Source organism: Sitophilus oryzae, unplaced genomic scaffold, assembly GCF_002938485.1.
Source record: "Sitophilus oryzae breed Bouriz unplaced genomic scaffold, Soryzae_2.0 scaffold_1498_pilon_pilon, whole genome shotgun sequence".
Taxonomy (NCBI): domain Eukaryota; kingdom Metazoa; phylum Arthropoda; class Insecta; order Coleoptera; family Curculionidae; genus Sitophilus; species Sitophilus oryzae.
In genome coordinates, this window is record NW_022146167.1 from 172,744 (window position 1) to 198,515 (window position 25,772).

Genomic DNA, 25,772 nt, shown 5'->3' on the forward strand with positions numbered 1-25,772 from the left:
CAGAAATGATAAATGTTCAGGAAACAGTTTTTTTTAATTGAAATTACGCATGGACTTTTATATCCGAGTTTATATCGTTTTCCCATTTTTAAATGCCTGTTTCTATGTGGCCATTATCGATATTGCCGTTTATGTAGGTACCAAAAGGTGTAGCCCCCTTTTCGGTACTTTCATTATTTTTCCCGTGTGCTCTTCAATTAGTAGTAAATACTGTAATAAATTATATTTGCATATTTCTTAAGTTATAGCATGTTTTGCTTTTCAGCTGTTTGCATTTAACTTGAATTATCTACCTTTTTATTAAAAGGTAATAAAAAGTACTTGGATACAACTTATCTTGCCATTGTCAATTTTTTTTCAGTTTTTACTAAATTTTATTACACAATTAATTTTATGAACAGTAAAATGTATTACACAATTAACTACTAACAGTCATAATTACTGTTCATGATAATCATAAAATTTAGAAAAAATTGCAAAAAAATTGACAATGTTAATACAAGTTGTATGCAAAGGTACTTTTATCTACTTTAGTCTACGTGACAGGGTATCTCTTAAAAAAATGTATAACACGTCACTCTTGCGATGTATGTGTTAATTTTACTAATAATACGGATACACTTTTTAAAGAAGAACTATTTTTTTGCAAATTAAAAGCCTATGAAAATGAAATTCCATTTGGTGGCCTGATATTTTATATTCTTTAAACTGTGATATTAAGTGCAATTATTTTTAAAAAGTTTATTTTTGTAAAAAGTCCATATGTACCTCAAAACACATTTCATATTTAGATTACATGATTTCACTACATGTTTTATAACTTTAATAAATATCAAAAAATATACTAAATTAAATATTTCTCTAAACGCGTACAGGAATATACAATATGCATTTATTTAAACTTACAGTTACATTAACAATCTATAAACAGAACGTCCATCTTTTCCAAATTCTGTAAGCAAAATTGGTTAAATTAAAACCACATTTTCATCAATAACAAACAAGAAAAAAAAAGAGCCAGGCAAATATTTTCTTCCCCCACCACTGCCACTCTCAATATCTTTCCATATACCATTTTACAAATATTTTCCCTGGAACGGGATCCACCCCGTTAAGGCGCATTTACAAAATAAACAAGACACTCCCCACCGCGATCGTAAACATTGAAGTTGTTGTGTACAGAGCTACCACACCGCAAGGGGCGGCGCTTAAAAAGGCTCTTCCCCGCGATTGGTTGCGTCCCATTGGCCTCTAAAATTAGAGGGGAGAATAAACCGACTCAGCATCCCACGCCAAACTAGAGAGACCAGTTTCAGGCAGTAAATTGTCGAGAGCGGTTCACCGTTTTCAGTTCCGTCAACTTTTTTCCTATCAGCTTTATTCAACGAGTTTTAGCGTTGTGACAATGATCAACTTAGAGCAACAACCGATGTTAGCCGTGACGCACCGGCCGCTTATATCATCGTTCTCCATTCGGTCCTTGCTCTATTCACAAACAGAGTCGGAAGATCCTGAATTACTGGTTCCGCCAACTGTTGAACCAAGTGAAACCGAGTCCCCTGAACCCAGTGAAACCGACGGTGAATTGTTGGACGTTATCGGAAATGGAGAGGAGTCTCCTTTAGATTATTCAAGGTCTGATGACGAGCAAACCAGAGAAGCCAAGTCAAAAGAGAAGCCTTCTCTAAGTTACAACGCGTTGATAATGAAGGCCATCGAAGACAGTCCAAAAGGTATGCTAACTTTGAACGGAATTTACGAGTACATCATGAAGAACTTTCCTTTCTTCCGAAACAAGAAGCAAGGCTGGCAAAATTCCATCAGGCACAATCTCAGCCTAAGTCAATACTTCAAGAAAGTACCGAGAAGCTTTGATGACCCGGGTAAGGGCAACTATTGGACGTTGACTGAAGCAGCTCGTGAAAATGTTTATATTGGAGGCACAACCGGAAAACTGAGAAGGAGATCGACTGCCGCTTCCAGGACCAGGTTAGCCGCTTTTAGGAGGTCTGTGAACTTGTATGGTACGTTACCAAACACGTATTCGCCTTGGTATCCAGCACCACCAAACCCTTCGCATTTTTGGCCTTTAATGCAAACTGCAAATCCTACGATTCCAATTATCAGACCTTCACCCATTCAACCTCAGATGTATAATATGGACAGGCTACTAGTGCCTCTGCCTCAGAGAGTGAGTTTCTTGCATAGACCTATGGAGTTTGGTAATTCGATGCTTCCAGAGCATTCGATGATGGGGCATCATTCATATCCATACCTCGTTCCTGCTGCTTCGCCTTCTGGAAGTTCTTGCGTATCAGATCAGTGAACTAATGAACTAAGTGTTTTTAGCAACGATCTTTAAAACTATTGAACGTGCTATATTTTAAAATGGACTAAGATAAAAAAAACTATGTGATAAATAGAGTTAATATTATTTTATATAGTTTTTTTTCGAGATCGAAAGGCATATTATATTGAATTTTATTGTAGTATGGTGCTATGAGCTATATTTCTGAAGAAAATTATTGTAGCAAATTACATGTTACTACATTACAACATGTAAGATTTTTGTTTCTGTACACTTTTGTCACTGTATTCATGTTTTATAAAATTTATCCTAAATTTTTGTTTTGAAATAGTTTGTTTATTAATGGCAGATGTAACATCAAATATTGATCTTGAAAAATGCTATACCTACCTGATACCAAATGTAGGTTGTAATTATAGAGTGTATGTTCCTTAATGATAGAGTTGATGATACTAAGACTGCATTGTTGTATATTTTATCAAAAATATTTGTATAAGTTTTTAAGTATTAGACATAATTGTGATATAACTTTAAGAAAAAATGAATAATTATTAAATTACTCCATCGATATAATAAAATTTGTTTTATTTGTGAAATATCCCCATATTCAATACAAATATCAATAATATTTTAAATATATACCTATTATATTTTTTAATATATAAAATATTTTTGAAATATTTGATAAAAATGATTTTCAAATAATTCTAAACTCTAATTATTTAATTTAAGTTCCTAATGGGCTTTAGAGAATTTTTAGAGATGAAATTTTATGTGTTTTTTAATTATTGAAAGTAAGTTGTCTAGTTTAAGTTTATTGCTTCGAAATTTAAATTATTTTTAACACACTTTCAATAATTTTTTTCCGTAAATAAAATGGGTAAAACTTATTCATCATTTTTAAAATTTACATAAGATTTTCTATGGTCGACTATGCAACAGACTATACGTATACCTATTATGCAAAGAATATATATTTCCTATACTCTTTGGTATATGAATGTAGCTTATTCTTAACGGCTACCATAAATCTCATATTCGCTGGCAATAAATTCTGTTCAATCTTATTTCATTAATTTTTATTTAATCAATAATAGCTGGATAATTAAATAAAAATTACGTTATTTTTTAAATTATTATCTATAAAAAATGAGACGTACATAAAAAATGTAAAAAAATGCTTGCTCTTGATCTTGCCTAAATCTGGTACTGGTTGGTCTTGGTCTTGCTTTTTGTGCAACACTAAGACTATTCCTGCCCATATTTTTAAATAGGCTGCGAAACAAAAAGATTAAAATAGGTAATGTTAAAATACTAAAACGTTTTACTTAGGTTCATATTACTGCCATTTAGATGATATTCATCCAGGTTCGTTTTTGATTCGACCCCATAAAAAAGGCATGTTAAGTCCGCTGTCCAAAATATACCAAAAAAAAATAAAAACAGTAGGCATGTCCCCGGATTGTCTTTACAAGAGGAAAAACTTTTTTATTATGAGAAAAATGTATTCTTCAAAAAAAACTTATTCTAAGATGGTTAATTTCCTTCATAATTTTGCAAATTTCTATATACTGTTTTAGAGAAAATTAAAAAAAACATGAAAACATGGTTAATTTTTTTCCTTGAAAGTCCTAAAAATCAAAAAGCGTTCCTATATGGTAAATAATATAATTTCGTTTTCATTTTTTGATAGATTGTTATTTGATTAGGATTTTAATTAACGCCATATTTTAAAATATTAAAGAAGCATGAAATTTATTTAGTTCAATGCTACGGAAAGGGTGATACGAAAAATAAGTTATCGAAAAATGTGATACTTTAACAATATAACAGTAAAAAAATATGACGTTAATCAAAATTAATAATAACTAACCATATTTTCATGTTTTTTTTTTTTAATTTTCTCTAAACCGCTATGGAAATTTGGAAAAGTGTAAACGGGATTAACCATTTTAGAACAAGCAAATTTTTTTTTTATGGAGGATGCCTTTTTCTCAATATGTCAAATAATAAAAAAGTTTTTCCTCTTGTAAAGACAATCCGGGCACGTACTATATATTTTCCACTGATTACAACAGAAATGTTTAAAATATTTCTTCAAATGCATTATTTAAAAAAAAAAATGTTGAGGCGGTGGGTTCATCTTTCAATGCAGTAACTCTACTAGTCTTTATACCTGCTTTGAGTGAAAAAAGGTGCAAAATCCCAATAATTGTACAGTTATATTGGAAGGCGTCACTAAATCACAGCAAAGCTATATAAATATACCTAAATTTTATAGCCTTTTTCTCTGCGATGGTCATGTTTACACCAAAGTAATTAGAAAAAGAATGCTTCCAGTCAGTCAAAGAAAGGTAACGACCAACCTTATGGTCATAAAAGTTAAATTTGAAGCCTGGACTGGGTTTATTTTTGATAGGATTATATCGGTCCCTTTAGAAAAGGGGCGGCTAGCTTACTAAAAGATAGTCAGCGGTTTACCTAAACATTTTCCAACTCATAATGGAATTTTCAATTGCTAAAGCATAGTATATTATCTTATATTGTTAAACTACCAAACTACTGCCTTCAGGGCAGGTCAACTTTTAATGGTTTATTACAGTAACAATATAATTTTTGATGGCAAGTTTCTGAACTTTTAACAGAAGAGAACATTTCATAGACTTAAAATAAAATATAGACTACACTATTTACATCTCAACGCGGACAAACAACCTTTTTTGTACACATGTTTACTTCTGGGTACAGTCGACCGAGCCTTCCTCATCCAGCCTATGTTGTCACGTCTTTAATATTATCAATATTTTTTTTCTTGTTATACACATATATTGAGATATTAATACTACAGTTTAAAAAGTAGGTTTTAATATTCCAGAGATGTATTAAATAGTCCTTATACTACTAAATTATAAGTCGGATACTGTTTAAAAAGGATAAGTTCTTTACAATATGACAACACCGATTAGAGGCGAGGGAGCCTATTCATTCATTTATTACCTTGTAGTACGTGTCGCACGTGTGCGGTAAAGCTTTGTTGCCGCTATCTCCCCGGCTGTATTAACGCATTTTCTTAGCTTGTAGTGCTTAAGTGTTTATTTTATTGACTTTTTCTGTTCAAGAACTATAAAATATGGTTCGCCAGTGCCAAATTTGCAAGAAATTTGACTTAAATAATCCATTTAAGTCTTGAAACGACTTTTGACCGGTAGGCAACTCTCAATTTACCCATTGGGAGTCAGTGGCGTTGTTGTAGAAAGGCGCTTATTTAGATAATATTTTAGTAAAATGTAAAATCTGAATTTTTTCTCTTACATTACATTATTTACTTACTTACATTGTAACAAAATCATAATTATAACCCTGTTAATAATTAATAATGTTTTTATTAAAAATATATTCCGGTTTATTCTAAAATTATCTTCAGAATCTAAAATAACATACAAGAATTTTAAAATGATATTACATTATGAAACAATATTTTTTAATATACCGGGTCGTCTCAAAAGTGGCTCAACCCTATAACTTTTTTATTTTTTCAGATAAAAAACAGATTTGTATGTTAGTAGGTATATGACATAAATTAGGATTTATTGACCTATGCAATTGTTTTTGGTCTCTTCCTGTTTCACCGAAATGATTACATCTTTTGATTTTTAAAGGCACCCTCGGTATATTGCTACTTTATTCGATAAAAAATGACACTCTGAATAGAATGACATATCATATGTCAACTTTTGACATTGTCGCTTAAAAACATATCCTATTTTAAATTTCAATCCAGTTTTTTTCAATCCACTAAGTTTCAATCAAGGAGCCTTGGAAAAATAGTTTTGATCGTCTAATAGGTTTCGTGTCTTGTCTAGGCCGGTTAAAAGATGTACAAATCGTATTTTTAATCATACATATGTCAATTTTTTCAAATGGAACAAGGGTGACTCATTAGCATATTTGGAAAAAGCATTTTTTTATGAATATATTGATACCACACACTTGGTATTTCGAATCAAATTGTCGTTATGAACCGCGTGTTACAATTAGAATTAAACCATATGCGAAAATGTCAAAAGTTGACATATGATATGTCATTCTATTCAGAGTGTCATTTTCTATCGAATAAAGTAGAAATATACCGAGGGTGCCGTTTAAAAATTAAAAGTTATAGTCATTTCCGGTGAAACAGGAAGTGACCAAAAACAATTGAATGCGTCAATCAATCCTAATTTATTTCATATACTAACATACTAAATCTTGTTTTTTTATTTGAAAATATAAAAAAATTATGGGGGGATGAGCCACTTTTGAGACGCACCCGGTATAATAAAGACAGTACCGAGTTAAATAAATGTAGTTTTTATTTTATCCACTTCCTATCACCTTCACAGAACAGATTTATGTTTTCTCTAATTTACATAATAAGACATCACTTAACCAGAAAAAAAATTACAACAATCATATTTTTTTTTCTCTCCCTGTCGCCGATTCTATTATATCTGTGGAATAGATCCTGTTTTGATTAATATTAGGGGTTGTAAATGTTTGACTAAAATTAATAATTTATTATTAATTTCAAAAAATACCTAATTTCGATTATAAAATTTCTTCTATAACGTGTATTTTATTATTTTTATCCTTTTTGCTACTAAATTGTTTTTCTAAACTTTTATTTAAAAAACCTGTCCTAAATCTTAATAAAATATAAAAAAGTTTAAATACGATATATTTTTAATTTAATTATAGCTTCATTAAAATAAAAAAATTACCCGGCTATGATACGGAGAGTTCAGGTGTACTTGAGAAACGAAAGACAGTGTTGTGTTTCTCGGCAGAGTCGTCAGGGAACGACCGTTACGACAGAGACAACCTATCTATCGCTCGTGACGCACTCATTATAACCTAAAACAATAACAAGACAGTATCTGACCGCATGTTCCAGCTATTTATGAATGAGATGCTCAGTCTATATTTTATTTTAAGTCTATGGAACATTTATTCTTAAATTGAATACCGCAATAATAGCATTTTAAATGATAATTTAAATACTATTATAAAATACTTAATAATAGCATTTTATGAATATAATTTGCTATTCGTATTAGGTAATACCACAGACAACTTTTAAAGTATTTAGACAAAGCGCTTAGTTCCATGACAGCTGCGGCCATTACTATATGATAGCCACATGTATTTTCTTTATGTCACAGTGTCACATATTATATATGTCATATCATATCTCATTTTTTTTACTATACTATCCTATACCTATCTCTTATAGGTTTCCAGAAAAAAATAAAGTATTTGTAAAATTGACAAACATGATTTTGAATAAGCAATGGTAAAATCATGAATTGAACATTTTTAAAGTTAGATAAGTTATAATGTATTATAAGTAATTACGAGTATATACAGTGGTGGCCAAAAGTATGGAAACTTTTTTAATTTGTCATTTATGCTGAGAAATTAAAATATGAAATAAAACGACTTATATAATCGTGACCTACAAATAATTTCCTACTAAACCTAATATGTACATTTAAATAAAAAATTACAGCTATCAAAAAATATATAAAAAATTATGAATATTTTCTTGGTCAAAAGTATGGAAACTTAAGAAGAATGTTTATTAAAATTCAAGATAATATAAAAATTAGTAATATTTAGTGGAATATCCCTTTGAATTAATTACTTCTCTACATCTTCGTGGCATCGAATCGACCAATCTCGTACAATCTTTACTGGAAATGGCCGCCCATTCAGTTTTTAGAACTTCCCATAATTCATTTTTATTTGAAATAGAATGGCTTCGAATTTTGCTATCCAAATGGTCCCATAAATTTTCTATGGGGTTAAGATCCGGAGACTGTGAGGGCCAATCCATTAGTGAAACATTATGTTCATTTAACCAATTTTGAACAAACCATTTGTGCTTGGGATCATTGTCTTGCTGGAACAACCATCTGAGTGGCTTTTCTTCATCAGCATGAGGCAGCATATTATTCTCCAATATGTCTTTATACAAAAAACGGTCCATTATCCCATCAGTTTTAACAAGAGGACCAACACCTGAGCGAGAAAAACACCCCCATACCATTATACTCCCACCCCCATGTTTTACTGTGGGCATCTGGTACTTATGGCTGTACCGTGTACCTTTTGGTCTTCGGACATAACGTCTCCCGTCACTACCAAACAGTTGAAACTTGCTTTCGTCGCTAAACAGTACAGTATTCCATTTCTGATAAGACCAGGTGAGATGATCTTGAGCAAATTTAAAGCGGGCCATCCTATTTTTCTTTGATCTCCCATTGATATTCTCTTCATTACTTTCATTGTCCTGTTGCACAACTTTCTTGGTCTTCCTGACTTAAAAGCTGTTGAAACGTTCCCTGTTTTATTAAATTTACGAATTATTTTCGAAACGGTGCCTTTTAAAATGTTTAAATTTTTACTTATTTGAATTTGTTTATAACCGCTCTTGTATAATTCAACTATTTTATTTTTTAAATCCGTAGAGAAATATTTAGACTTGGGCATGATGTTTATATTTATCTGAAGCAAATCGTACCGTTTATCAGCTTAAACTATATTAATTTTAATGTATTTATTTATGGTTTCCATACTTTTGGTCACAAGAAATCTATTGTTCTCCTACAAAAATTGCTAAACAGATTTTTTTCGCTGTGTAATTTTTGGAATACTTTTATTTGCTGATAAGCTGTTCATTTATATTCCTGAGAGTTTAAGCATAGCAATATTTTCTGTGATATTTTAAAAAGTAAAAAGTTTCCATACTTTTGGCCACCACTGTAGGTATAATATAAGCCTAGATCATAATATATACTTACGTGGATAAATCAACGCCATAAGTTTAGCATTAAAAAATAATATGTCTCCAACATCACGATATGCCATTTTCAAATCTTCTTTAAGCTACACACACTGGTGCGATCACGGCCGCGATCACGATCACGATCAGGGCAGCGATATCATGAGCGATCATTCTAGCACACACCAACGCGTTCACGTTCACTGCCGTATCTATATATATGTAGTGCGCCATCCTGTAGGTATATATCGGTACAAATTAAAAATGTGAATTATGTATACCGAAAAAAAAACTTTCTTAAATATTTACCTACAATATTTAAACTTAAATAATAAAAATGTATATATATGTACTATCCAGTCCAATTGCAACTCCAATTTTATCTCAAAATTTTTATTTTTAATTCTATTATTTTTGTAACTTGGATCGTATAAATAATATAGAATTTTGTGTATTTTTACAGCCTTAATTAGCTGCTCTGTTAACTCCATTTCTAAATTGAAACAAGAAAAAACACACAAAATAACTGAAAATTCCTATCAGTTGGGTCGCGATCACGCGATCAAACTCGACAAGTTGAATCTGATCGCCACCGCAGAATAGAACGCCGCCAGGTCGCTTCGTCTCCAAAACTCGATCGCGCCAATGTGAAACGGCTCATATGTATTCTTCAGCAACTTTTGGCCGCGGCCGCGTGGTGATAGTGATCGCGGCCGTGATCGCTCCAGTGTGCGTACAGTTTTATTGCACTTATGAAACGTTCAATAGGTTTGTCTTTCTCGAGGACCTTACTTTGCGCATGCGCATTAAAAGTTGCACGTATTTCCAAAATAATCACAATTTTATACGGTTTAGAAAGTACAAATTATACAATGTTATGGAAACCAACTTTTCATTGTCATCATATTGTCATGATCATATTATGTCCAGGGGCGGGAAAGTGAAATAGCAAAAGCGGTTCCACCGTTTCCACGGAAATTTCAAATAAAATAGGTCCAGCCTCAGGCGCTAGGTGGTAGTGCAATTAATTTTTAGGTTAAGAAGTTGCTACTAGTTATTGCCAGATGGCGTTAAATCAGAATTTTTTTGTAGTTTCCATAGTTTCCAACGGCCATTGTCATACTATTGTCAAATTCTCAAAAAATATTGTCGTTGTTATAGCGCCAATCATAATATTATCAAATGATTATCATAGATGATTATCAAAACGTTTTTCAAACTATAATTTGTTATATGTGTTTTAATTAGACAATTTCTTTTGTTTGTGGCCCTAAAAATATAATGTAAGTTTGGTAAAAATATAATGTAATAATGGTTTATTATAATAAACGATGTTTAAATATTTGATTTATAAATAAAAACTTTAAATAATAAATAATATTTACACATGTAGGCTTTAATTTTATTTAATAATTGTATAAATTATACTGTTAAATCTTATTTTTTACACATCACAACAATACTTGTTATTAGTATTGTTGAATTTGTGTAAAAAATAAGATTTAATAATCAAATTTATATATTTTAGAGTAAAATTCAATAAATACGCTCATTTAAAAAGCCCACGCTACGATCAATTTAAAACAAGCCCTACTCAATAGATGACGCCACTTCTGTAGGACCATTTTTCAGTATGGCAGAGTCCATTCTTTTTCTAGCTAGGTATATTCTTTGATTATGTCATAATCTTATTTCCATTGTGTAACGACGCTTGTTTTTTGGGTTTGTTAATTTAAAAATTGTATTAATTACTCTTTTATCGACCACTTTTATATAGCCAAGGATGCAAGTGTGTTCAGTGAGAAGTTAATTTTAAGTTTGTGCACACACTATATTTCTATTTTTTTTTTCGTTGAACTTTCTAAATACTCGTAAAAATGACTAGAAAGTGTTTAGTGTATGAAAGTTCTAATATAAAGGTCACCGAATTATCTTTTCATAGGCAAGTGAAGTATTCAGTTGTTCTTTTATTTATATTAAGCCACATGTATACTTTCTGATTAGATTTCCTAAGAATATTGATATTCGTATTCTTCTAACTGTATTTTTATATAATTTAATTTTTGTGACAGTAAACATTCAATTTATTGTTCACATATAAGCATTTTACAAATTAAATTTCTAAAATTAGTGTTCAAATTTGGCGCGTGGACGATAGGTCCTCGACAAGGATAGATAGAGTAGAAGAACCGCGTGCAACAAAAAAAGAAGATAGCGGAAGTCGTTGATATGTTTGCGACAGTTTCCATAGTAATTTACTTATCCACGTATAAGTATATTATATATGATCTAGACTTTTAGATAATAAAAATATTTGTTTTTTACAGTATTTTATAGCGTATAAAGTCTAAAAATTAATCCAGAACAGACAATTACTACCGCTTGTTGGTATATTCGAGTAATTGGGAGCTTGGGCATCTGTGAGTCAGCTCCTCGAGCTCATCGAAACGGCACGTCAACAATAATTTAATTTATAAGTGACCTGTAGGGCAACAACGACCCGCCGCGTTCACCTACGCGCATCAAGCTAACTTATGAAACACAATGTCAACAAGTTAAGTGAAAAATTGACCAGCCTGATGGTGACTCGATTCACCAATTAGATACACGTAGGTATAGCGTATACGACTGTTTGTTGTTTATTTGTTGAAACTTGCGCAATATTTTATATAGATCAATCAATGAATGAGAAGTTGATACACCTAACACTAGAGTTTCCATACCATTCGGAGTTAGCAAAATTAAACACTAAATCACCACAATACACAAAATGATTAAAATACAAATATCCCTAGAATTTATTGCGAATTTCGCTAGTAGGATATAAACTACGTAAATAAAAGGTGGCTTTATTTTGTATATAGATGAGCAAAAAACGCAAACTGCGATTCAATCGCAGCGATTTAAAAATCGCAATCGCAATCTGGGATTGGCTCTAATGGAAAACAGCGATTGCGATTGCTATTGCAATTTCTTCTAGTGATGGGAATACCGGTTCCACATGAGTCGCGTTACAATAGCGACCGTTCCAGAAAAATACCGCGATTTTGTAATCGAGGTTCGAACTTCCTAAGTGTCGCGGTCCTCGCTTATGTATAGTATTTCTGGCATTGGTACCTACTTTTATTTTATACTACCTACCTAGTGCCACAAACTACTGTCAAAAAAAATTCTTTATTGGTGACCGGTTTCGGCAATTCCAGCCATCATCAGACCTTAAAAATAGATGTAAACAATAAAACTTATATAAATGTATAAAAGCAAATAAAATAAAATTAAAATTTTACGTTTCATCTTTCAAACATAGCTATTTTATACCATGCTTAGTACATACCAAAAATCGCTATTTCAAAAGTAACGTAGCGACGGGAGCGCCAATAGTAACCGACCCAATCGCTAGAGGCGAAAACGAAATCCTAGAAGCGCTCCAGCGACTGCTGGAACGAAGTAAGCCGCCTCCGAGGTCGAGCGTCGATAGCCAGTTACAGCAGTTACTTCTTTTCGCGACAGGGAACTAAAACCCTAGGAGCGCGACGGCTGGAGCGAAGTAGGCCGCCGCGCCACGCCGCCGAGATCGAACGTCGATGCTGCGTTATTACGCGACAGGGAACTACAACTCTAGGAGCGCGACGGCTGGAGCGAACACGTCGCCGTCGCCATCGAGATCGCCCGACGCTACGTACAGTTCCAGTAACTATTGTAGGCGACCGACGAAATCGCGACGGCTGGAGCTAAACACCTCGCTATGCGGTTACTACGGTTCAAGCTAACGTCAAGAGCGATTATAAATAATTTATTTGCAAATTATAAATAATTTATAATTTTGTCGTCATTATGATCGTCGTTCTTCAGTAACAGGTTCCCCATTCGTTGTGGAGCGCGACACGGCGTTACAAAAAAATACCGCTCCAAAATCGCGTTACTCAAATACCGACATATCACTAATTTCCTCTATTTGCGAATTTCAATTTAGGCAACCAGTGTTACTATAGCTGTGATTTGCGACTTTGTTACGATTTTGCTGCGATTGTGATTTTGTAACTTTAAAATATTTACTTGATTTTATGTAAAAAGGCACTGCATTAGAGCCTTATTTTATCTATACAATGTATTTTATTAATAGTCTTCTGAAATAACTTAACCATGAACGTATTTATTAACATTCGTGGTGCAATAGAATTTTTCTAATTGCCTTGTCCATCTTCTCTAACTTTTCTTGGTCAGATAGCGTACCTGTTTTATACCATATCTGTGATTTTCCGGAAATACTATTAATCTTAGTTATCAGGAATTACATTTTTTTCAAATTAATTTTTCCCCACCTTCTTCCACATGTAATAAATAGGCCATTAATGATTTACCAAATCAAACATAATAAAAACTCACTTTGAAATGCTTTGAAATCACATTCATAGCTTAAGAGAAGTTTTCTGAAAAAACAGCATTTACAATTTTCCATCTTTTTCGGCGCGTAGAAAAACATTTTATTACAGTTACTGGTAAATGTTATCCAACAATAGAACAATTAATTTTTTAACTATTATTATAATTAATTATTGAAAATAGTTTAAATGGAAATTTAATTTAAAATCTTCTCTTTTAGAAAATTTAAATAATTATTATAATAAATTAGATAATAAAAAATAAATAATTAATTAGATAATTTAAAATCTTCTCTTTTCTTCTCAGAAAAAGAGAAGACTAAAGATATCATCTCACCAATTACATTACCAAAATGGGACGAATACTTTGCTAAACTGTTGACCGAAGAAAGGGCCGAATATCAACAAACATTTCAGCCACAATCCGACATTCAAATAAGAACCGCAGCTTCTCCACTGAGGATCAATACCAAAGAAGTAAAACAAATTTGCCAAACCCCGAAAAATAGAAAATCGCCTGGTCCAGGTGAAATTCCCCCAGAATTACTCAAGTACGGCACGGATAAATTATATAAGCAGCTCGTTAGTCTTTTCCAAAAGTGCCTTAATGGTGAAAATATACCGAAAGAATGGAAGACATCATATATAACAACAATACACAAGAAAGGAAGTAAGACGATAACTATCGAGGAATCTCCGTGCTGAGCTCTGTTTCAAGGGTCTATGGAAAATTGGTCAAAAAGAGAATTGAGGAAGAATACCGGGATATGGAGGCTGAAGAACAAGCGGGATTTAGAGCTGGTAGATCCACGGTCGACTATTTATTTACACTAACACAGATAATTGAGAAAAAGCTCAAGAAAGCATATATGATAGTGTACCCCAGTCTAAATTGTGGGAAGCCCTCGAGAAAACGAATATCAGCATAACATTAATTAAGGCTGTCCAAGAACTTTATAAGAACAACACTAGCCAAGTAAAGAAAGGATAAACAGTATCAAAGGGATTCAGCATAAACAAAGGTCTTAAACAGGGCTGCTGTCTATCGCCCACACTGTTTAAAATCTATTTGGAACAAGCTCTGAAAACGTGGAAAAGGAAGTGTGAACAGATGGGGATACCATTAAACGACTCGATACTTTACACTCTTTGTTTCGCTGATGATCAAATAATACTAGCTCAAGACTACGAGGATCTGGAATATATGACCCGCAAACTAATTGAAGAGTATAACAAGTGGGGGCTGGAGGTAAACCTTAAGAAGACGGAATATATGTGTATCGGCGGCGAACAACACAACATAATCCTAGAACAGCAACAGCAAGAAATAAAACACTGCCAAAAATATAAATATCTTGGCATGCACATTACCAACGATGGTAGCCTTGATGAAGAAATTAAGTGCAGAAACAACCAGGGAAGACAAGCAATTAGACAACTCAACAGTATTTTATGGGATAAGGCCGTATCAAAAGAAAACAAACACAAAATTTATAACAGCATAGTTAAAAGTATCATTAGTTATGGTAGTGAAGTATGGCCTTTGAAAGAAAGAAACCTTAAGTTACTCGAAGCTACAGAAATGGACTTTTGGAGGCGCGCGGCCGGAAAATCGAAACTGGATAGAGTTAGAAATGAAAGAATTCAGAACATCATGGGCGTTAAACACCGAATATCAGAAGACATTAAAATTAACCAACTCAGGTGGTACGGGCACGTACAAAGAATGGAAGAGAACAGAATCCCGAAAAAATACTCAATTGGACACCACAAGGCAAACGCAATAGAGGGAGACCTAGATGGAGTTGGAGAGAAGGAATAGACGGGGACATCAGAACAAGAGGAATAGACGAAAACCTCTGGACAGACAGAGACCAATGGAGACTGGAAATCAGGAGACGTCGAAGAACGTTATAAACTGATTTGTATATATATAATTTAAAATCAAATAAACAATTGTAAACAATGTCATTTTGACATTGAATAAACAGTAATGCTGCCAACATCATAAAATTCACCAAGTTTATTTCGAGACGAAAACCAGCCAATCGTGTTGGCGAGGGCTACGTACTACATATACGTCATCGCAGCGCGCGTAAGTGTGAAATTCAAACTTTTACCCCATTTTTTGGCCTAATATTAAGTTTTATATAAAAAAGGCTAAGTAGCAAGCACTAATTAGGACTGAAAACTGCATAATTACCCTAACTCGAATAAAGCTAATGTCATGACACGTTTAAAAAGTAATTTTAACGGTTCCATTAACATCGATACAATAAATTTATAAAATAAAAACCAGACATAAAAAGTAATAGAATTTTTTGTTATTTACGTTATTTGTTACTTATAACCTGAAAAATATAATTATATGCACAAAAAAAATAAGAAATTCTAACGAGATCCATATTATGTTTCTATGATGCGAGTTCTTTAGTTTCTTTACATTTTTTCGTATGACGCTATGTACCGTTTTTGCGTAAAAACAATTTTTATGCATTGAAAAATTGCAAGCTTACGTGAAAAACATGAAACATGCCTATTCGCATTTCGCAATTCGTGTGTATATGAATCTACTCAAAACTGTACTTCTGCGTCAAAGATATCTCATATTTCAGATAAATAAATATGTTGTCAAGTTGACATATAATTTATAAGCCGCAGTAACACACCAAAAAAGCAACCTTTCCATACTGTGTCACACCGATAATTCCCGACCTAAAACTCGGTCTGTTAACCACCGATTTCAGCCGTTGTTACTTTCGAGCCGCACAATGGGCTTTAAATATGATTTATGAAATAGTTTATTTAGGGGCAACAATCCCCCATACCACCCTAAACAAGAGCAAATACGTCGGCTTTGAATTTTTACACCCCAAGCATAATGCGGGTACACACACTCACAATCGCGTATATACGCACGCATATTTTGGTCTATTGAATAAGTTACACGATGGTTTCGTACAATTGCCATTGGCGTAACTGTGTAGGGGCATTTTTATTATCCATATATTATACAGAGTGAGTCTTAAAAAGTGCAAATATTTTCAAGGCTGGTAGATATCGATAAAAGAAACATATTTTCTCTTTACAGTTTTTCAAATAAATCCAAAATAACCGAGTTATTTAACTTTTATTAAAAATTTCCAAAAAAATTGTTTTTTTGCTTAAATGTTGAGAACAACTGGATCTTTTCTGGATTTTCTCTCTTGTAAATTTAATCTATTATCTATGTTACAATATTATCAAGAAATTATGTTGTTTAACTAAAAACTAAAAAAATCATTTTTTTTTAAATTCCAAATTCTCAAATTTTTTTTCGCCAAAAAAACTTTACTTGCATTTAAGACTGAGCCTGTATAAAATTTTGCGCCAATTTTGATGATTCTTCGCCTTCACCAATTTTGATTCTTTTTTTAAATGGACAGTACACGTATTTTATATTTCCATATTGTTTATGAAGTATTTTTATATTGTTTAATATAATATTTCTTTATGTAAAATGAATAAATATTAAAACATACCTAAGAGTAACCCAGCACACAATACCTTCAGAAATCAGTTATTTGGCATTGTGTTAAATTATACAGGGTGTTTCAAAAAGCATGTGCATCTCTCATGAGGAAATTCCTCACGTAAAAATAAAATTTATTTCTCATACCAATATAGGTCTTATTCTGCTTTGTTTCGTAGCTAGAGGGTGTTAAATCTTAATAATTTTTCGATTTATAATAATTCTCTTTTAGCGTTTCGAATGAAATTTGAGGGTAAAAGTTACTATTAATGCGACATATTTTAAATCTAAAAAAATGTTGACATGTTTACTAGGGACGGGCATATGGGTTATCACTAGAATATTTTTCTAAAAAAAAGCATGTACGCCACTGACTTTTTTCTCTTTTTGGCGAAATAGTATAAGCAGTTTAATTCCGATTAAAAGTTGTCTCTTAATATTTTGTCGATGTCGGCCTCCTTGATGAGATAAACGTAATTTTATTAATTTGCCTTGATCCAAGTCTAATAGCAACTTTAAAAAAAAATTAACATTATTAACTTGCGAAAGTTTTAAATAAGTACTCATTGATTTCTCATCAAAAAATTTGAAAAAAAGTTCCTATAAACATGGGTATGGAAACGCATAGTTTTAGAGTTACAGGATGTTAAAACTTTTTAAAATTAGGTTTTTTGGAACTATCTTAAATACCATTATTTTTTATTTGAAATTGCTATCGGTTGGACTAATAGTAATAATATTTAATAATAAATTAGGTAAAATATATAATTTATTAATTTTATTTTTGTTTTAATTTTATTTTTTGTGATAATAAAATTGCGTTTATCTCTTCAAGTAGGCCGAATTCGACAAAATATCAAAAGATAACTTTTAATTGGAATTAAACGGCGCACATGTTTTTTTTTTGGAAAAATATTTCAATTATAACCCAACAAGATAACCAATATGCACGTCCCTGATGAAATTATCGACACTTTTTAGAATTAAAATGTGTAACACTTATAGTAACTTTTACCCTCAAAATTTCATTCAAATCGCTAAAAGTATTTGGAAGAAAATTGTAATAAATCGAAAGATTATTAGGACTTTAACACCTTGTAGCTACGAAACAAAGCAGAATCAGACCTACGTTGATACGAAAAATAAACCTTATTTTTACGTGAGAAATCTCCCCAATTCACGATTCATTTTTAATACTCGTTCAAATGAACGACTCGCTCAATCCTTGCCTACCTCTGCAAGAAAAGCAATAATATTTATTTATAAACGTTTTATAAACCCGGGTACGCCACTGTGCGTCAGCCATGTCGACATTGACGGCGGTGAGAGCGCACCTTCTGTAAATCACCGCGTAACATCTATATCCTACAATTAACGGGGGCCCCATTTACATATTTAAGAAATATATCTGGCCAGGTGAACGGCCCGGCGATACAGAGCTCAAAAAGGCCGCCTTGCCACCATTTCGACTGAACGTGCGGCTTGAAGAAACAAATGGAAATTAAATTTTCTATTAGTTTTTTTTTTTTGGAAAATATACCGCCCGTCGACGTATTAGTTTCCAGAAACGCGTTAAAAGTGTCAGAATATTTTTTATACAGGGTTGTTCAGAAATAAGCCTACGAAAAATAAACCAAAAATTATTTCATTACTTCCATTACTCTCGCTTTCTTTTGCTATGTAAATACCCCATATTTTAATACCACAATGTAACAGTCAAATTTCCTCGCTACGACCTCTGTATGCTGGCTCATGAATGATCGCAAATAACTGTTGTTTTTGCATCATGTTTACTATAATTTTATTGTCAAATATTATTTTATTTAATATTTTACTATTATGCAACCGGTTATACACTTGTCAATGGATGCCGATATCAGCAGTAGGATTTTTGTCGACCTCTATTTATCTTTGATCATCACCTATCCCCCTATCCGTCACTTGTCACTGTCAGATCAAATCAGATGTTTTTGGATTTATTTATTCTTTGTTTTGGTTATTGAAATTTTATAATTACCAGATAAAATTTCGTAGGTAAATTGTTTATTTTTGATGTGGATCGCAGTGTGCAATTCGTTCATTTAATTGTGGGAATTTGTGAGTTAAGTTCGTTCATTGACCGGATACGGAATATGGCAGTGGAAAATATTCTAGAACATCGTTTTTTATTTATGCCTTTTTGTGAGTTGGACTAGAGTAGATATATAGTTCTCTATCTATATCCTGGAGATTTCCGGTTGAAATCTGATTTTGTGAAGGAAATCGAATCCTTGCAACACTTCTTGTGTATCCACCGTCCGAATGTCGTCGTGAAGAACTGGCTGCCGTTTCGTGAAACATTATCCCTGTTGGTAGTTAGCAGGTCTTCCTAGAGAAGGATCTTCCAAGTCTTCCGATGCATATTTGGTCAGAGACGTGGATGGATTTTGTTGAATTTGAATGGACCACCAACCAAATTTCAAGGGATTAAATAGCCTAATTTTCCGACCGATATTCCTATTCCACGTGCCCAAGAAGTCCCCGAGTAGAGTTAGAATTAAATATTTATTGCCTAAATTTTTGGATTCAAAAACTGCTTTTACCTAATTTGTTAGGCTAGTGTAGATTAAATAAAATAAAGACAATAAAAGGTTCGAAATTATTTTTGAATTTTTTAGTACTCTCTATGGAAAAAATCCGTAGTAAACTTCGTAAATACTAATTTCAATAAAAACAATAAACGCTTTAATTAATCTGATTCACATCCTGTCTGCTAAAGAGTTGAATCTTCTGTTACAAAGTCAAATGTCAGCAATATATTGCAAATTCTCCGCCATTTTAATTAAACACTTCCGCATATTTTTATTTCAAGCCCGTCTGCCAAGACAAACAACGCACTTCGTATTTACTATATACACTCCCAATTAACCTCTTCAATCTGCTTAATTTGTCGCATGTACCATGGATTCAATGAATGGCACCACGCGTCATAGTACGCGACCGTTCATAACAAAAAACGGTACAATCAAGTCAATTAGCGGTTGAACTAAAGTGATTCACATCCGGTCGGCCGAGGAACAAGCGCTTATCGCCGCCGGCCGTCAAGTGTCAAATGCCAATCGGCGTCGTCGTCTATTACGAAGCAGCGAAGAAAGAACTTGCAGGCTGCCATATAATCCTGCAGCATCTGCCGTATGCAGGAGGTCGCGCCATGGGTAATTAAGAAAGCTCTGTCCAATTCATGGTGGACTTGATCGTAAGCGATTTTCAAGTAACCAAGACACGAATAAAACGTTTAATAACTATACAGGGTGAGTATTCCCAAGTATCTCTGATGCTGAGAAACATTGCGAAACAGTCTCGTCACATTTTTGATACATATGTTTCGTAACATAAATCGCCTTTTGTTTCGAAACATTTTACCAAAATATGGATTCGCTACATAAGCTATAACAGTAAATGTCTTAGTGTCACAAATTTTTCGAAACTTTTAGGAAACAGATGTGGCTCACATTTACAAAGATTTCGTACCCGTTTTGTGCCTGTAAAGTTTCCATAATTTATTTGATATTAGCTACAACAAGCCTAATATTTAGCTTATAAAAAAATAAACTTTTGATTTCTAACCACAATTTCTCTTGATGGATTATAATCAAATGTCAAAATGGCATTCCTCGCAGATGTTGAACTAACGACTAATTTTTGACGTTGTGAATGCTTACATTGATATTAGAGAAACAAACTTCTACGCTAATTGATACCACTAATTTATTCCAATAATTTCGAGGTTCTGAATGAAGCTTAAGACTAAAGGATTTCGGACTTCCATTGTCTCTATTTATTTCGATTAACCTAAAGTTTCGGTCAGTGTTTTTTTACACAACGTTTTATCAGTGATTGCCATATCGTTGATATTTCCGTTCTAGGACTGCTAAAGGTGTTATTATTGTTTGTTATAAAAACGGTTTCTTTAAATTTACGTTTTTTCCAACGAGAGACCACTGTATATTGTGCTGTTTTGACCATAGTGCCCAATACCTGACTTCATTATTTCACTATTAAATAAACTAGAAAAAAAACTTCGCTTAAACAACTGGAAAAGAAGTATATATTTTGTCAACATGTCATATATTGACAAATCATACTTCTATACATTTTTTCTTTACATAAAACCTAAATCTGATAATATCACTGAGTTATATAAATCCCCTCAATTCACACCTTTAAAAATATTTCTACAAATAACATTAAGAATAAATCTGACAACAATCCTTTTGACGAATCTAATCTTATTTCCAAACTCGATCTTATTATATCGCATTATGTCCCCTTTCTGTGTCCCCATTCCTCTTCCTCCCCCTTGTCCCCTTCTTTCTCTCAGTCGTATTTCCAAACCCGATCGCTATTCATCGCCATGTCACAGGGATTAAAGTCAAATTGTGTCCCCATCTCTGCAGGTCACAGGTGCTGCGACTGCTTACGGTTCCATCACAACAATTCATCTTTCCGACTGTGCGTCATATGTTTTTCGTTATTTTTATTATTTAAACTGCTGTTACATTGGAACGAAAATTTGATCATATAAATTTGTATGAAGTCGTTAGATAAAAACAAGAACTTAATAAAACGTTAATAAAATTCAAAACAAAAGAAAAACAGAATGCATCTACCAGCTATCTTGGTGGCAAAACGTTCTCTAAATATGCCATGTACCGAGAAAAAAAAATCATACGCAAAGAGGTGAAACAATGAATTAATAGCACGTGGTGAATCGTGGTTGGAAAGAGGAAATCCCATGCAAATTTTGAACTATCCAAATGTTGGGTCCCCTATTGATTTTACAGCTTATTCCTACATAGATTTTTTAAAGGTCTGCCAATGTTGAATACATATGCCAAATTTGAACAATTTTGGTCAAGCCGATTTTAAGTAGTTTAAGAAAATGTAGAATGTTTAGGAAAGGAGTTAATTACCGCGACCTTACAGATCTATTGTATGTTCCCCTTTCTTGAGTTATAACGAGTTATATCATCATATAGTCTCAGGGCTTTAACAAAAGCCAGTATTTGAGACGACTCCACAAAGGCCAGCTCTCCATTCTGGACATCAGCCGTAGCAAAGTTCATGGCATGGACCCAGAGCCAGAGCACAGTTTATGGTTAATACTCGCTGCCCATGCAGAAAGTCTAATACACCAATGAAGTTACCGTCGACAAAGTTTGTATACCATCTCGGTCCTAGATATGTGCATCTCGTATATGGTAGAAAGGATCTTACTAAACACATAGGTACTAAAAACCGAGCTAAAAACTGGAGTAGCTGTAAAATATCGACATCACACGATAGGTAAATAATGGATTTTAGTACTGCAGAAAAATAATGTCAAAAGGTACTGGTTTAAAAAATTAAGATTAAAGTTAATTAATCAACCTTTAAGGTATAAAACTTAGTAAGTCTTATTATTAGTAAAATAGTTTAAATTAATTAAAATTATTAGGCACTTTTTTAAGCACAATCCAGTGGCGTAGTCATTTTTTTCTATGCTTGCTCTTTTTATCACAAATAATAAAAAATACAATTTTTTAAATAGAAATCATAGTTGGCTATAAACTTAAAAAAATGCTGGCGTTTAACCCTTTCCAACGATATAAAGTTATGAGTATCTATTTCTAAGAATGAGAGAAATATTCGGTTTTTGATCTTTATATCGAAGCTAAAAAACGTATTGTTTCAGTGACGAATATAGTTTACTTATCTATCTATAATAACATCTTTTACGCGCAGAGTTTTATTAGGCGAACTCGTGTAATCAGTGCAAAAGCTTACCTAGTCCTAGTAGCCTTCTGCATTTCTTCTATAGTCCCAATGGTTCTTCCCTTATATATAAGGTATCTTAATTTTCCCCATAAAAAAGTCGAAAGGAGTTAAATCACAGGACCTAGTAGGCTAAAGGTGCGTATTCATTAAGGTGGATACACACTGAGCGAACGAACAACGAACTCCGAATGATTCGTCAAGTGTGTACGTAAATGCGAAGGCGAATCGAATGGCATTTTTAAGTTCGGTTCGCCGTCGCCTGCGTTCGGTCGGAGAGCGGTACATCAAAGAGATTCGCAGTTCGGTGTTGACGAGATTCGCGGGTTTTTAATTTTTTGGGGGAACTCCGAATCCGAATTAATATTACTTGCATTTGGACGCTGTGTTTTTAAGTTAAAAAGATTCAAGATGTCTGGTAAACTTAAGAAAGGAAGCATATAGAAAGGAGGAATTGTTATGGAATCCGTCTAGTCCCCTATATTTATCCCGACTTTGATAAACCTTTGACATCCAATGTTTTCTTTTCCTTTTTTGTTTTTTTACTTTTAGTGATCCCGCAATAATTATAAAAGCTGATGCCGCTATAATTTTGTCACACATTTTTAACATTGAAAATGTTTCTGTTATCCTATATAAGGGAGCCCAAATCGAACTAAAATGCTACATTTGCCACACCATGACGTCATATATACGAGGGTATAGGAAATCACGGCGCAGCGGCGGCAGTCGGCCAGCGCGCGCAAAAACCATTACATCGCTAATTGTTTATTGATATATCTTTATTAGTTTAAAAGCAAAAAATATGGGGTTTGCTTTGATACCTTGTCAAGACATAAGCGAAACTTTTAAATTGTTTCTTTTTTTCATTTAGGCCTTCGTTTTTCGTTAAATGAAAGTTATATTAAAAAAAAATCTCTATTTTTAAACCAAATTTTCGCATGATTGAAATGATTATTCATGTTTAAAGTTTTTTTTTGGTCATAAGCGCTAATGGAAATGTTTTTTTGTAAATAATTATAAAAAATTACTCCCTACGAAGACTTTATTCTGTACTGGATCAAAAAATAAGTATTTGTTTTCTCTATACGGTGGTATTAATATATCGATTTTTGATGATAGTGCCTTTTTACCCTGTTTAATTTTGTACTACTTTCGGAATAAGGGTCCCCATATCATGTACTGTGATGTACTGTACTTCCATCCCTGAAAAATTCAGCTTGTGACACCGAAGTGAGAGGTAACGTCAAAATAAGCTTTAATCTACCTACATCATCATAGGTAGGTGTAGGTACTCTAGGTAAATTCTACCTAGACAGTAGCTGAACTAGCTGACAGTAGTAATTAATTTGTTATCCGATAAGTAGTTGTCATTATATAAGTTTAATCGTCTTATACCTCCTATAACGGTAGGTTTTGGATTTTTCCTGATTGGTTTGTTAAACAAAAATATACTGGGCATATAAATGTCTGTTACAGGTTAATTCGTTAAAGAAATATGTTACACACATATTATTTTAATAATAATAGTATAATAGTAATGGCTATATTATGTTATAACACATTATTGAATTAACAATTGAAAACAGTATTGAATGTACTTATTTTAACCAATGCATTGTTTTGTTTTTTTAATCTCACAAATAAGAAATATTTTATAGTTTTTATTATAAAAAACAGTGATTATACAATTTATTTACACCCCTTACACTGTTTTCTGTAAGGGGTGTAACCAGGAGTATATTTCGTAACCTTTTACGATATAAGAGGGCACAAAGTGTTTTATTACTTAATGCTTAAAATTTAATAATATATTTGTACATAAAATAAAATAGACTAGAAAGTCAATTAATTAATATTGACGTAATTACTAAATAAGTACAAGATTTTTTTTCTAATTATTTTAGTGTATTTTTAGTCACCGAATTATAAAGGAGAGATATCCAACCATTGCATTATTTTACTCACAAATAAATGTTTTATGGTTTTTATTATAAAACAACGATTAATTTATTATACACCCCTTAACCCAAACACTCCAAGGAGGATATTTCGTGACCCCGTATTTAAAGTGGACAAGGTTTATTAGTCAATGTTTTAATTACCCAGCGTCTTTAATAAAAATCTAATGTAATTTTTCATAGAAATGATCTGACATGAAAAGCAAATTTTATCAAAAAACTTTTTGATTATCTACAAGGAGTAAACCGCTGACAAATGTCTGTATACTAATGCCAAAGTAATGCCAAAAATACAAATTAAATACCAAATTTCTCATATAATGCCCCACTAATGCCAAGCTGATTCCAATATAATACCACTAATACCACGAATAATATGTAACACATTTGTTTCACGAATTAACCTGTAACAATACTGGTAGGTACGTGCACAGATTTTTTCCTAGGTAACTTAAAAGTCGTTAAAAAGTCTAATTATATTTAAAGAAGATATAATTCCAACAAATTACATTATAAGGCCAATAATGCACAAGTAATACCATTAAAATTTTAGCGTTTTTAACTTGTGTAACATATTTCTTTAACGAATTAACCTGTAACAATAGTGGTAGGTACGCGCACAGATTTTTTCGCTAGGTAACTTATTAAGTCGTTAAACAGGCCTATAAAAGCTATAACAACATAGGTAACTAATATTTATAATTTAATTCGAGTTTTAATCTCAAATAATAAATGTTTTTACTGGTGTATTTCTGAAGTGTTCATTATTAAAAGTAGATATTCTTCAAGTTATGCGAAGTAATAAGTAATGTTTCCGGTGAGACCGCGTATATGTCACCGGATTCTGGTTAGTATAAAGACTTTTTCTATAGAAAGAGTTTTTTCTATATTTTCCTTTCAAAATAAGACTAATTTCTTCTTATTCTTTTAAATATTACAGTGTTTCTTTTTCCTAAAATGTTATACTTAATTTTCGCTTAAAATTAAAAAATCA

The 25,772-nt window shown here is 32.5% G+C and overlaps 1 protein-coding gene across 1 annotated transcript; it reads left to right on the forward strand.

Annotated features, from left to right (window-relative positions):
- Positions 1-1,332: 1,332 nt before the first annotated feature.
- On the forward strand, positions 1,333-2,831 carry LOC115877694 (fork head domain transcription factor slp2-like). The gene has a single exon (XM_030893962.1). It carries the CDS (start codon positions 1,406-1,408, stop codon positions 2,324-2,326), a length of 921 nt encoding a protein of 306 aa, XP_030749822.1. The 5' UTR covers positions 1,333-1,405; the 3' UTR covers positions 2,327-2,831.
- The last annotated feature ends 22,941 nt before the right edge of the window (positions 2,832-25,772 follow it).

Bases quoted from the DNA above. Each gene is read 5' to 3' on its own strand.
- LOC115877694 (XM_030893962.1), top strand. From the start codon at position 1,406: ATGATCAACTTAGAGCAACAACCGATGTTAGCCGTGACGCACCGGCCG.